General features: G+C 36.9%; 1 protein-coding gene across 1 annotated transcript; it reads left to right on the top strand.

Annotated features, from left to right (window-relative positions):
* The first annotated feature begins 4,589 nt into the window (after positions 1 to 4,589).
* LOC131153238 (putative U-box domain-containing protein 42) lies at positions 4,590 to 9,908 on the top strand. The gene is made up of 4 exons (XM_058105408.1): positions 4,590 to 5,129; positions 5,972 to 7,138; positions 7,534 to 7,843; positions 8,158 to 9,908. Exons 1-4 carry the CDS (start codon positions 5,100 to 5,102, stop codon positions 9,744 to 9,746), a joined length of 3,096 nt encoding a protein of 1,031 aa, XP_057961391.1. The 5' UTR covers positions 4,590 to 5,099; the 3' UTR covers positions 9,747 to 9,908.
* The last annotated feature ends 2,017 nt before the right edge of the window (positions 9,909 to 11,925 follow it).

Genomic DNA, 11,925 nt, shown 5'->3' with positions numbered 1-11,925 from the left:
ACCCAAACCTAACCCTGCCCCTAATTTGACCCAAACCCGGTCAAGCATGGGAGCCTGTTTGGTTCCTAAGAAAAGGCCTGAAAATCCTGATGAACACAACAAAAAACACAACAAAAGAAAGAGTAGCAGAAAACTCAACCAATTAGAAGAATAATAGGGGAGGCAAAAAAATAAAAATAAAAATAAAAACTTTATATCTCTAAAGATTCGGGTCTAAACCTTTTCGCTCGTCTTTCCCCCGAATTGAACCTGCAAAAGCCATAAAGAAGAGTAAAAAGACGGAGTGAGAATACTGATAGAAATAGAGAAGAGAAAAAGGTGAAGAGGGAGTGAAAATACTAATAGAAATAGACAAAAGAGAAGGGTGGAGAGAGAGAGAGAGAGAGAGAGAGAGAGAGAGAGAGAGAGAGAGAGAGAGAGAGAGAGAGAGGAGAAAGAAAGCAAATGGGAGAAATGGAGAGAAAAAAGAAAAAAAATGGGGTGTTTTTATACCTAGGGTTAGTGGGACACCTGTCACCACACGAATGATGACACGTGTCACAACATGGTCCAAGTATTTTGTGGCAACATGAAGTAATCCTATCTGTTCAATTTGTGTTTTCTCTAGACAATCGGATTGCTGCCACATCAGTAATCTTGATCAAAATTTCAAAACCAATCAAGCGGTGACACGTGGCAAGTGACATCATGCTAACGTCACCCTACTACAGCTAATTTTTTTAAAAAAAAAATTATTGGAGGCTATCATATGGTAGGTGACATCATGCTAACGTCACCCTACACTATAATATATTAAAAAAAAAAAAGTGCAACCACGTGTCCCCACTGTGGGTGGACATATGGCCCACCAAGTCAACTAGGCTTAAACAGGTCTAGATTTTTTTAAACCGTTCTTTTTATTTTATTTTTAATTTTTTTATTTATTATTTTTAATTAGATTTTTATTTTTTTAAATGGGGAAAATTATAGAAAAATATGGAAAAATAGGAAAAAAAATTATGAAAAAATTTTTGGAAGTCAGAAAATTTATATATATAGTTGTTTTGAGTCAAAATAAAGGAGAAAAAGTCTTTAAAAATCTTGAAATTTTTTTTAAAAAAATTGAAAAATCTCAAAAATTGTTTATAAATTTTGAAACAAATTTGAGGATATTTTAAAAGACACTTTTACTCAAAACTTGACACTTTTTCCTGATTTTCGCTTGGGTGCATCCCAATAATTTAAAAAAGGGCAAAAGGGATATTTCATACCTTACTTGTGTTAACTCTAAGGGAGGTTTATCTAACAAGACCCCCTCGTTTTGAGGTTTTATTAGACATTTCTAAATCACACTTCAATTTCTATTCCCCCTTTAACTTCTTATTTATTCCTTTGTTCACTTTATTTTAAAAGGAGCTAATTAAAGATTATTAAATTTAATTTAGGGATAGTTTATAATTAATTAGGTATCGTTCGTAGAACGGGTGTGTAAGGGGTGTTGATACATTTCCCTTGCATAACTTAGCTCCTAATCCCAAATCTGGTAAAAACAGATCAAGACCACTAGTTCCTTGTCCTAGAATTAGTCTAATGACCAATCAAATAAGTAGTAATTAGGTGTCCTAATCGTACCTAGGTAAATAATAGGTTAGTGGTTGTTGACCTGATAGATCATACCCTGTTTTGATTATGACAAACACTCTGGTATTTAATGTCTATCAAGTTTGTGTGCAGGTTCATATTAGCTTGATCATTTGATGGCACGTGAAAGCTTGAAGACTAAAGACTCTGAAGACTATCTTCTTGTTGTAATTTATATTATTTGGGTTTGTAATAGTAATTAGGATATAGTCTGTAATAATCTCTGCATTTCATGCATGTAGGTTTTTGTAAGTTTGGAAATGCCATAGATTGACCATAGAGACCGAATGACTTTAGAGCACCCTTCGGTCGACCGACGCCAGGTTTTTGGGCGTACTTGAAAAGACCCTAAGTCTTAGCACTTGCACAAAAAAAAAGTCCCCATAATCACTTGCTCAATCAGGGGATCATATTGAAATTAAATTGAACATAATAGGCAAATATATGAGAGGTCGGGCGACCAAACCCCAGGAGTTCAAAACTCTTCGGGCGCCCGAACTGTTGGAAGGTCAGCAGTTTGACCAGGTTTTTGGGCGACAGAACCTATAATGAACGTATCTCCCTCGGGCAACCGAACCAATGTCAGAGTGCTTTTCACCAACTCGGGCACCCAAACCTTCGTGTTCAAAAAGGCCTCGGGCGATCAAACTTGTTAGTTCGGTTAACTGAACCTAGGACCGGGCACCCAAACCTACGAACAAATGCTACTGATTTTGATTCAGGCTGCCGAACCAAGACATGGGCGACTGTACTCATTTAAATTAATTTTATTACTGTGTCTGTTCGGGCGACCGAACCTCGGTTCAGCCACCCGAACCTCGATGGGTTAAAAATTATTTAAACCGTGGTAAAATTGGGTTATGTGGGGTTAATGGTGTTTAAACATTTTGAATCTTTCTAATAATACCCAACATGTCCCAAATGGTTATATTTTTAACCTTGTCTATAAATAGGGGTTCATTTGCAAAAATTAGTGATTATTAGCAAATAGGATTAGCCAAAGACTCTCTCAAATTTCCTAAACCCTATTGTTCATTCCAACCCCATAACACTCAAACACCTTCATTTCCTTAAGAAATCTTACTTTATGAGTGTTTATTTATTGTTTAGTATTGCTCATACTCCCATTGCTTTACTCGGTTGATTAATATTGATTTTGGAGAGTTAAGCAAGGTTTTCCCACAGATTTCATTTAATAAATCTTGTGTTGGGAAAAACCTAGTAGCTTAAGGATCTTTGCATTGTCATTGCAAAGATTCCTATAACTTGATTTTGTTATGCAAAATATTTTTTAACAAGCTATATTATTCTTTCAAGCAATTCTTGAGCATATTACATTGAAGAAAATATTTTGAGTTGTTTTGAATATTTGCAGCATCTCTGAAACCATGGTTTATTATTGAAATTTGATATGTACTGTTTCAAAGAAATAGCTTGTTTAGAACACTCTTGAACATATTAGCAATCATATCTTGTTGAGTGTAACTTGCACAAAAATACACATCACTGAGCTTACATTTACTTACATTGTTTGTGTATGTAATTACGCGTATTGGGTACATATCTGCTTTACATGAAAGCATAATCACTATACCAATTATTTTGTGATAAATACTGTTGTATTTCCAAGCGTGGCCTGAGGGGGTTTGATCTAACTCGGAAGGATCAGGTTGGGGTCAGCCCTGTGAATTTGACCTAGGGCCTTCTCCGTCCCGCAAGGAGAGTTTGTAAAGGTTGAGGTCAGCCCTGTGCTAATTGACCTAATTGTAATCGGTGTCACTCCACCCTTTAAGTGAGTATTAGTGGAATCCTCAGTCTTGCAAGCTAGAGGCAGGGATGTAGGCACAGTTAGCCGAACCCCGATAACATATCGTGTGCCTTGTTTATATTTCTACACTTTATATTTACCGCACATGAATGTTATAATTGGTGAATGTTGCGCATGATTTTAATTTCCGCACATTGTATTTATTTGCGCATTTGGAATTGCATAGACACACCCTAGGTTGTGAATGTACTATTGCTAGATTAGTTTAACTTATGTGATAAATTTTTAAATTTCAATTCACCTCCTCTCTTGGGAATACACCAAAGCTTACAGTGGCGACTTCATCAAAATTATAATATTATTCCTTACCATTCCGAGCCCTTCGTCTGGAACGTTGCGATAAGACAATCAATTATATCTCTAAATTTAGGAAGATTTTTAATTAATGATTTTAAATTCTCCCAAATAATTAAAAATAAAAATAGATATAATTAGTTGCTAAATATATTAATTGGTCAGGTCATCCAACTTAATAAATTTGTGCACCTATTATTTAGGTATAATAAATCCTTTCGGCACAATATTCTTATGTGGGTCTGCTTTGCATGTTGTATTGAAGGCTTGGAGCAAAAATTCAATAGGCAGACTCCAAATGCTTCGTCGAATTACAACTTCCATTACAGGTCTAGAAATTTATAAAATGGGTCCTCCCTATCACGTTTGAGAGCAGGTGCAGTAACTGCTCACCAACATTAATTCAATCTAGCTAATTTTTTTGCTGACTAAAGAACTGACAAATAATTCAAAGAATGATTGAGAAACAATTTCCGTGGCTGTATAATATTGGCTGGTTGTGCTTGATGTGATACGTGATCGAATAATTAATGGCAAACTATGCTTAGCATTGCAAGTAGACGCAACTCTCCAACCAACCCCATGTCTATCCCTCTTACCAAGTCAACACTTTTCAGGTCAATTCTGTATCAATTAATAGCCAATTGATGAAGCTATTCTCCAGTGACCAAATTAGTGTGTCTGCAACTGCAAAATATAAGCCCATGAGAGTGCTAAATTTCAGGTTTTTGGTAATTCAGCCTCCCTGGTGCCGTTTGGGGGTTCGATAAGGGAAAAGAAGAGCAAAGAACTTGAATAAATGTGTGGCCATAATTCAGAAATGTAGTCCAAGAAGCTATCAGATTTGCTGGTGTTTATAGGTGTTTATAGGAATTCTGCTAACTGCATGTCTTTCACCATTTCTTCTCCCTCATTAGGGAGCATAATCATTATCACAGTTGCAAAGAGTAATATCTGCAACAAGGGTTTAGTTTATAAAACTGCACCCTACATGTGTGCAAAAACTTCAGCATGACATCAGCAGTCTGCACCTTAGGTTCTGACCCTTTCCAGTAAACCTCAAAAAAAACACAAGGACAACTTGTGTTACACCAAAATACAATTGTAAAAGGCTCATTTTTACGAGGGCTGACTCAATCAATGCCTGCTTACCTTGTCAAAGGTACAAACCGGAAAGTCAGAAATATAAAACCATGGCACTCAAGCAAAGGAATTCATTTCCAGCAGGGTTATAATTTATGAGGCAGTAAGGAGGGAGCGATCAATGACAAACTATCCCTGTGCTTTAAAATGCCTTCAAGTAGAGTGAGCAAGCATTTCTGGGTTTGCAAGGTCAGGCTCTCACACCAGGGAGGTCATGACAAGCAGTGGCTCTGACTGGATGCTGGTATAAGCCTGTTCTTGTTTCTATTTCTTGAATATCTTTTCCTGCTTGTATAAGGTCCAGAGTCCTAATTGATCACGCTTTTGACAAACTTCTGGGATAAACCAAGCTTATTTCAGAAAGTGTTGCCAACAGTCCAGCTCTTAAATCCCCAAAATTTGTTCTTATACTCATTAAAGCAAAAATTTTCTTATTTGATGGATTTGATATTATTATAACAGTAGATATAGTAGTTCTACACTGCATCATCACAAAGGAAAATGAAAGACTTCAGAGAAATCAGAAGAAGTTTTGTCATCCTTCGTTGAAAGAAGTGTGTAAGACACAGAAAAATTCATCAAGGATTGCAAGTGGGTAAATGAAGTATAGCTCCAAGCATCTTAAAACATGGACTACGACTTCTAGGCTTCATACACAATGTAAGAATTGTTTTTCAGAGAAAGCTGCATCCAACACATTTGAACAAGTGAAAAAAAAAAAAGTAATTGATAAATATCAAATACCGCTTATTAGATTAATGGAATTGCCAGATTGTTATCACCTTTTAGATTCTTAATCTAGTTACCTTCTCTTTCTGTTTAGTTAAAAGCACTCAAGATTTCATGAACATAGATAGTTTCTGTATTTTCTGAGTAATAACTAGTGCAAGAAACAAAACATTATTAGAAATTCTACTTCTCATTTTTTATTTTGAGTTGAAAGAAACACAAAAATGCGTAACCTTGCGGTACAAGGTTACGCTATTTTACTTCTTGGTACAAGATCCTGCTATTTTACTCTGAAGTTGTATAGTACTGAGAGTTATCCCATTTGATGGCTGGAATGTGTGGCATTGTTTTCTTCAGATCAAGGAGGATGCAACTCCAATTGAGACACTGGCTGAATGCCTGTTGGTATCTATTTCTGAAATCATAGAATTTGTTGCCTGCATGGATATAGAACAGGAAATTTTTATGGACATTGGATGCTACTTTTACCGGGCCTGTCCGGCAATTAAGGAATTGCAGGCAACTGAGAATACCACAGCTGATACAATGGAGATTCTACAGTCTTTATCTGAAAGCATTGACTTGGCCAAGGATCTTGTGGAGAAATGCCAAAAAGGAATTTGTATCATTCCAGGTCCTAAATTACGAAACATTATTGAACAGCTTGAGGGGGTGATAAGATGCATGGGGGAGAGGTTGGCATTGGTGCCATCAGCAGCATCTAGGGACCAAGAATATGCAGAAGTTGCAATCCGTTCTATCTCAAAAGAGATGCAAAATGCTCATTTTTCAGTCAGCCAAACTCAAGTAACTGAGCTGGAACCACAGACATTGTCTTGGGAAGAGCAATCACGCCAAGAACCAGAAGCAATAGAAACAGATCTATATTCCATCAATTTTGAAGTTTCCACAGAGAATCCACAGTTGGATATGTCAAATTTGCAAGTGATTGAATTCCCTAAAACCATGAGTTATGGTTGCCCGCAAAGGAACCATGGAAGCACGAACAATGGCCCCCTAGTAACTTTGCCTCAGCTGGCTCAGTGCACGGAGCCTCTTTATAAATCATTCTTCTGTCCACTGACAAAGAGGATAATGGAAGATCCAGTTACCATAGAAAGTGGAATGACCTATGAAAGGAAGGCTATTATTGAGTGGTTTGAAAAGTTCAAGAACTCAAAGGAAATTTTTTGCCCAACCACAGGGCAGAAGCTGATGAGTAGAATTATGAGGACCAATATAGCTCTGAAGACCACAATAGAGGAATGGGAGGAAAGAAATGAAACAACAAGGATAAAGGCTGCACGGGCAGCTTTGTCGTTAGGCAGTTCAGAAAGTATGGTACTTGAAGCACTAAAAGATCTGCAAAATATATGCCAAAGGACATCATACAATAAGGTACAGATTCGCAATGTTGGAATAATACCTTTGCTTGTTACCTTACTGGAGTACAAGGACAGCAAAGTTAGATGTGCGACACTCGAATTGTTACAACTCTTGGCAGAGGATGATGATGATGGCAAGGTTTAACTCTCATATACCCTGAGCTCAATACACATGCATTCATATATACATATAACACCAGGCATTGTATTGTCATTAGGTAAAGAACTCCCACATGTTTTGGAATTTGGAAGCATAATAAATTCTTTTCCTGCTTTATTTTCCAAAATTAAAAATAAAAATAAAAAACTTATATTAAATGCGGGCAACAAGACTACAACCCAAGACCTCCTGGCAACCATGGCTCTGATACTATTTAGATTACCACTTTACCTAAAAGCCTAAGTTGTTGGGTTGTGGGCCAACAATGTATATCAAGCCATAACATGTATGAACTGGCGTATAGTATGAATTACTGAAAATTGGAAATTGTTTTGCTTTACATATTGTACAATTTGGTGGTTGAATATCTGCAGGAAATGATTGGCATGGTAATGGACATTTCGACTATAATCAAGATGCTCTCGAGTAATCAACAACCTATAAAGCATGCATCTTTGCTACTTTTGCTTGAGCTTTCAAGATCCAAATCTCTCTGTGAGAAAATTGGATCTGCTTCTGGAGGGATTCTGATGCTGATCATAACTAAATACAACCAATCTGTCGATACCTTTGCTTCAGAAAAAGCTGGTGAGACCTTAAGGAACTTGGAAAGATCTCCTAACAACATCAAATGCATGGCAGAAAATGGGTTTTTGGAACCCCTGTTAAATCATCTAATTGAAGGTAATTCTGAGAATTTCTTTGCCGTTCACTCTCACATCACAATCATTGTAAATTTCTTCCTTAATCCAACTTCCAACAGTTGCATTTAAAATTATCACAAAGAAACATGGATTCTTGGTTACTGAACTCCACTCAATGGGAACAAAAGTAATTAGAAAAAAGTAGTAGAAATAGCCAATTATTCATTCCAGTAACCAGATAATGCACCACAACCAGCTCAGTTAAGCAGCATGTGTCTAGCAAATCATGTGAATTCCCTCTGGCCACAACCGTGATTGTTGCAAAAAACTAACAAGTAGATTAATTGATGACAGGTTGTGAGGAGACAAAAATGGAGATGGGAAGCTACCTCGGGGAAATTGTTCTAGGACGTGACAGCAAAATCTATGTGGCTGAAAAGGCTTCTCCTGCTCTGATAAAAATGGTGCAAAGTGGAAACACTCTGACAAGGAGGGCAGCATTTAAAGCTCTAATCCAAATTTCGTCTTACCACACAAGTGCCAAAACACTGGTAGAAGCCGGAATTGTACAAGTTATGATTGATGAGATGTTCACACGGATAATTTACAATGAACCAATGAACTCAAAGAAAGAAGCTGCTATCATTCTTGCAAATATAGTCGAGTCTGGGCTTAATCTTGAGACCCTCAAAATCAACACTCATGGCCACACATTGTCCTCAGATTACTTTTTATACAACATCATCCACATGATCAAGAGTTCTACCCCAGATGAGCTCAACATCAGCCTCATCAGAATTCTTCTAAGCCAGACGAAGTTCCAGAAATCAACAGCCGCCATAGTCTCACTAATCAAAGAAACTGAAGCAAGCTACAGCATAATTGAGCTCATCAATAACCCATATGAAGAACTTGGAGTTGCCGCTATCAAACTATTAATCACGCTTTCGCCTTACATGGGCCACACACTGGCAGACAAACTTTGCAAAACCAGAGGCCAACCTGAGAGCCTGATCCAGAGCCCGATAGAGACAACGCAAATCACAGAGAAACAGGCACTTTCAGCAACTCTTCTGGCAAAACTTCCCCATCAAAATCTAACACTCAATCTAGCTCTTCTCAGCAAGAATACAGTCCCAATAATCCTACAATCAATCAACCAAATGCAAAGAAGTGGCAGCAGGCATGCTAGTGCTTGCTTAGAGGGCTTAGTGGGTGTTCTAGTTAGGTTCACAACTACCCTATATGAACCCCAAATGTTATTTCTAGCTAGCAACTACAATTTCACATCAATATTCACAGAATTGCTGATGAAAACATCGAGCGATGAGGTCCAGAGGTTATCAGCAATTGGGTTGGAGAACCTCTCATCAGAATCAACGAACCTATCAAAACAACCTCAGATCAGAAGATCCAAGTTCATGAAATTGTTCTACTTACCCAAATGTTTAACTACTGGTTCATCAAAAGACAGGAAAATACAAGTTTGCCCAGTTCATCGAGGTGTTTGTTCTGCCCAAATCACCTTCTGTTTGTTTGAAGCAAAGGCAGTTGAGAGGCTCTTGACTTGTTTGAGTCATGAGAATGTTGAGGTGGTTGAAGCTGCATTGTCTGCAATATGTACTCTGCTCGATGACAAAGTTGATGTGGACATAAGTGTGAACATGTTGAGCAGTGTGAATGCCATACAGCATGTTCTTCATGTATTGAGGGAGCACAGGCAAGAAAATTTGCAGGCAAAATCGTTCTGGGTGATTGAAAGATTCTTAATGAAAGGTGGGGAAAAGTCAGCTTCGGATATATCCCAGGACAAGTTGTTGCCTGCTACGTTGGTGAGTGCCTTCCACCATGGTCATGGTAACATGAAACAGATGGCTGAGAAGATTTTGAAGCATTTAAACAATATTCCCAACTTCACTTCCACCTATACATATACCTCTTAACATCTCTCTCTTAAATTTCCAAAATTATACAGATCCTAACTTTCTCTCTCTCTCTCTATCTCAAGTTTGATGCTGCTTGACCAAATATTATATATTACAGTGACCCTGGTGCACTGTTTTTTGTTTTATTCACAAGAGTGGAAAATGAAGATTATTTCGAAATTTCTCATTGTCTTGGTTTTAGTTTTATTTCATAACCATAGGACACAGCATATGTCTGCTATGAAGTTAATGTAACCTTGTTATATTATTTTTCAGAAAATTTAGTGGTGGTCAAGGATGCCTTCTTCTCCCTTCTTTAAAACTTAAAACAAGGAAACTTTTTTTTTTTTTTTACTTAAAAACCTTCAACTGTGCATATAAGATATTTTGGGGAATCAATCTCTTCAAGTTTGAGGAACTTTAAAAAAAAAGAAGTATGGACCACTTGTTACCACTATTTTAAGTAATATACAATATATATGAGCATTATGACGTGAGGAGACTTTTAATTGTAATGAAAAAATAAAAAAACAAAAAAACAAAATGGTAGTGTTAGTCATTATATAAAATAAAATGTCCTACATTTGACAAAACAAGAAAACTGCATGCAGAATAGCATGTTTTCTACTTATTTAAAAATAAATCAGAACAATATTGTTTTTTTTATCAAACTAAAACCATCAAATATTTCATAGTGGTGACTAAACTCCTCTACTCCTGTCTAATTTTTCAATTTTATTCTATTATTTTTCTAATGCTCAACCAGTGTCGATCTCATGGCAGATTTTCTGCTGAGGCTAAATCAAAAAACATAAAAATAAAAAATCAGTGATGTGATGTAGGCTGGTCACATGATGTCTCAATCTCTGCTCAAATTTAGTTTGGGTGAGTTTTCTAACCATTAAAGCATTATTAACCATTCTAACAGCATTAAGGTAGAAGTTGTCGACTGCAAAGAGTCTGGAATTACGAAAAATACTGCTGAGAATAGTGCAGCATTTTGGAGAGAATGCAAAATGACTAAAGCTTGTTTCCTAAATTTCAATTGCCATGTATATTCATGGTATGATGATTAAGAAAAAAAATTAGACACATTGCTTCCTAACATAGAGAGCATATATAGTCCAAGAAGGGACATTCTTAATGGTAATGGCAATACCATTACTAATAAGACCTCGCACAGTCATAAAAACCTGTACTTAATCTTCTTTCAATAAACCATTTCCAACTTCAATTTTCACCTCCTAACCAATACCTTACTCTAATCTTTGACTAGGATCTTTGACCAGCTCTAAGTTCTGTTTTCTTTCTGTATTGCTTCTAACCGTTGCATTTAGCCCTTATCTTACCTCACTTGATTTTAAGCATAAAAATAAGTCCACAAAATAGCACATAATTTTTCTTTTTTTTGGTTTCCTTAAGAATTTAAGAAAATTATTGCAACTTTTCGTAGTTTGACAGTTCATCACCTAAAAGGAATTAAAAGTGTGTTAGTAAATGCTACAAGTAATTACAGCAAACCAGATTAGTACCATGGAATTTTAAGGCAAAAGTTCATTTTGTGAATGAAAGTGGCAGTCTTAAATTGACTCATTCAAATGAAAAAAGAAATCATGTTTAGAATCCACACCGAATCTTGTATTAACCTCATTTTCAAAAGATATCCCAACTTACCAAAATTACAGGACCAACATTTTCTCATTTTTCTGTTATTATTCAGCAAATTTTGGCAACTAAAATGCTGTTTAGAGCTATAAATGGTTGAATACCAAAAATAACAACAATAATAATAAGAGTATACTATAAGTACATCATGTTGGGTTTCCCTCCGTGTGGGGCCCAACAATTGGAAAGTGGTGTTCTTTTTTTAAATGCTTGTTGGCTTCTCAAGGAAGCAGCTCTCACGCCTGCAGCAGCAAGCCTCACGCGCAGCTGGGTGTCTCCTGCTCTTCCATCTCCATTTTCTTGCACCAGCCTAGCATCCTCACGTCAGTAGCGCCTCTCACACAGAACCTCGCCTAGCTCATCAGCACGCCCATGCCAGTTGCATCTTCTCACGTCTGCAGCATCAGCACCTCATGCCAGCAACCTCGTCGGTCGTCTTTTCTGCTGCAGCAACCTGCTGCTGTTCCGGCTGTGTATTATCAGCATATTGGTATATTTTTGCTTGTGCTCTTCTGGTTATTTTTTAGGGAGC

This window comes from Malania oleifera, chromosome 4, assembly GCF_029873635.1.
Source record: "Malania oleifera isolate guangnan ecotype guangnan chromosome 4, ASM2987363v1, whole genome shotgun sequence".
In the NCBI taxonomy this organism is placed as follows: Eukaryota; Viridiplantae; Streptophyta; class Magnoliopsida; order Santalales; family Ximeniaceae; genus Malania; species Malania oleifera.
Note: the sequence above shows the minus strand (reverse complement) of the source record. Positions and strands in the feature narration are given on the sequence as shown.

Coding starts and splice junctions, on each gene's coding strand:
- LOC131153238 (XM_058105408.1), top strand. CDS start 5,100: ATGACAAGCAGTGGCTCTGACTGGATGCTG. Junction 5,130..5,971: donor GTGGCTCTGACTGGATGCTG/GTATAAGCCTGT, acceptor TGTTTTCTTCAG/ATCAAGGAGGATGCAACTCC. Junction 7,844..8,157: donor GTTAAATCATCTAATTGAAG/GTAATTCTGAGA, acceptor AATTGATGACAG/GTTGTGAGGAGACAAAAATG.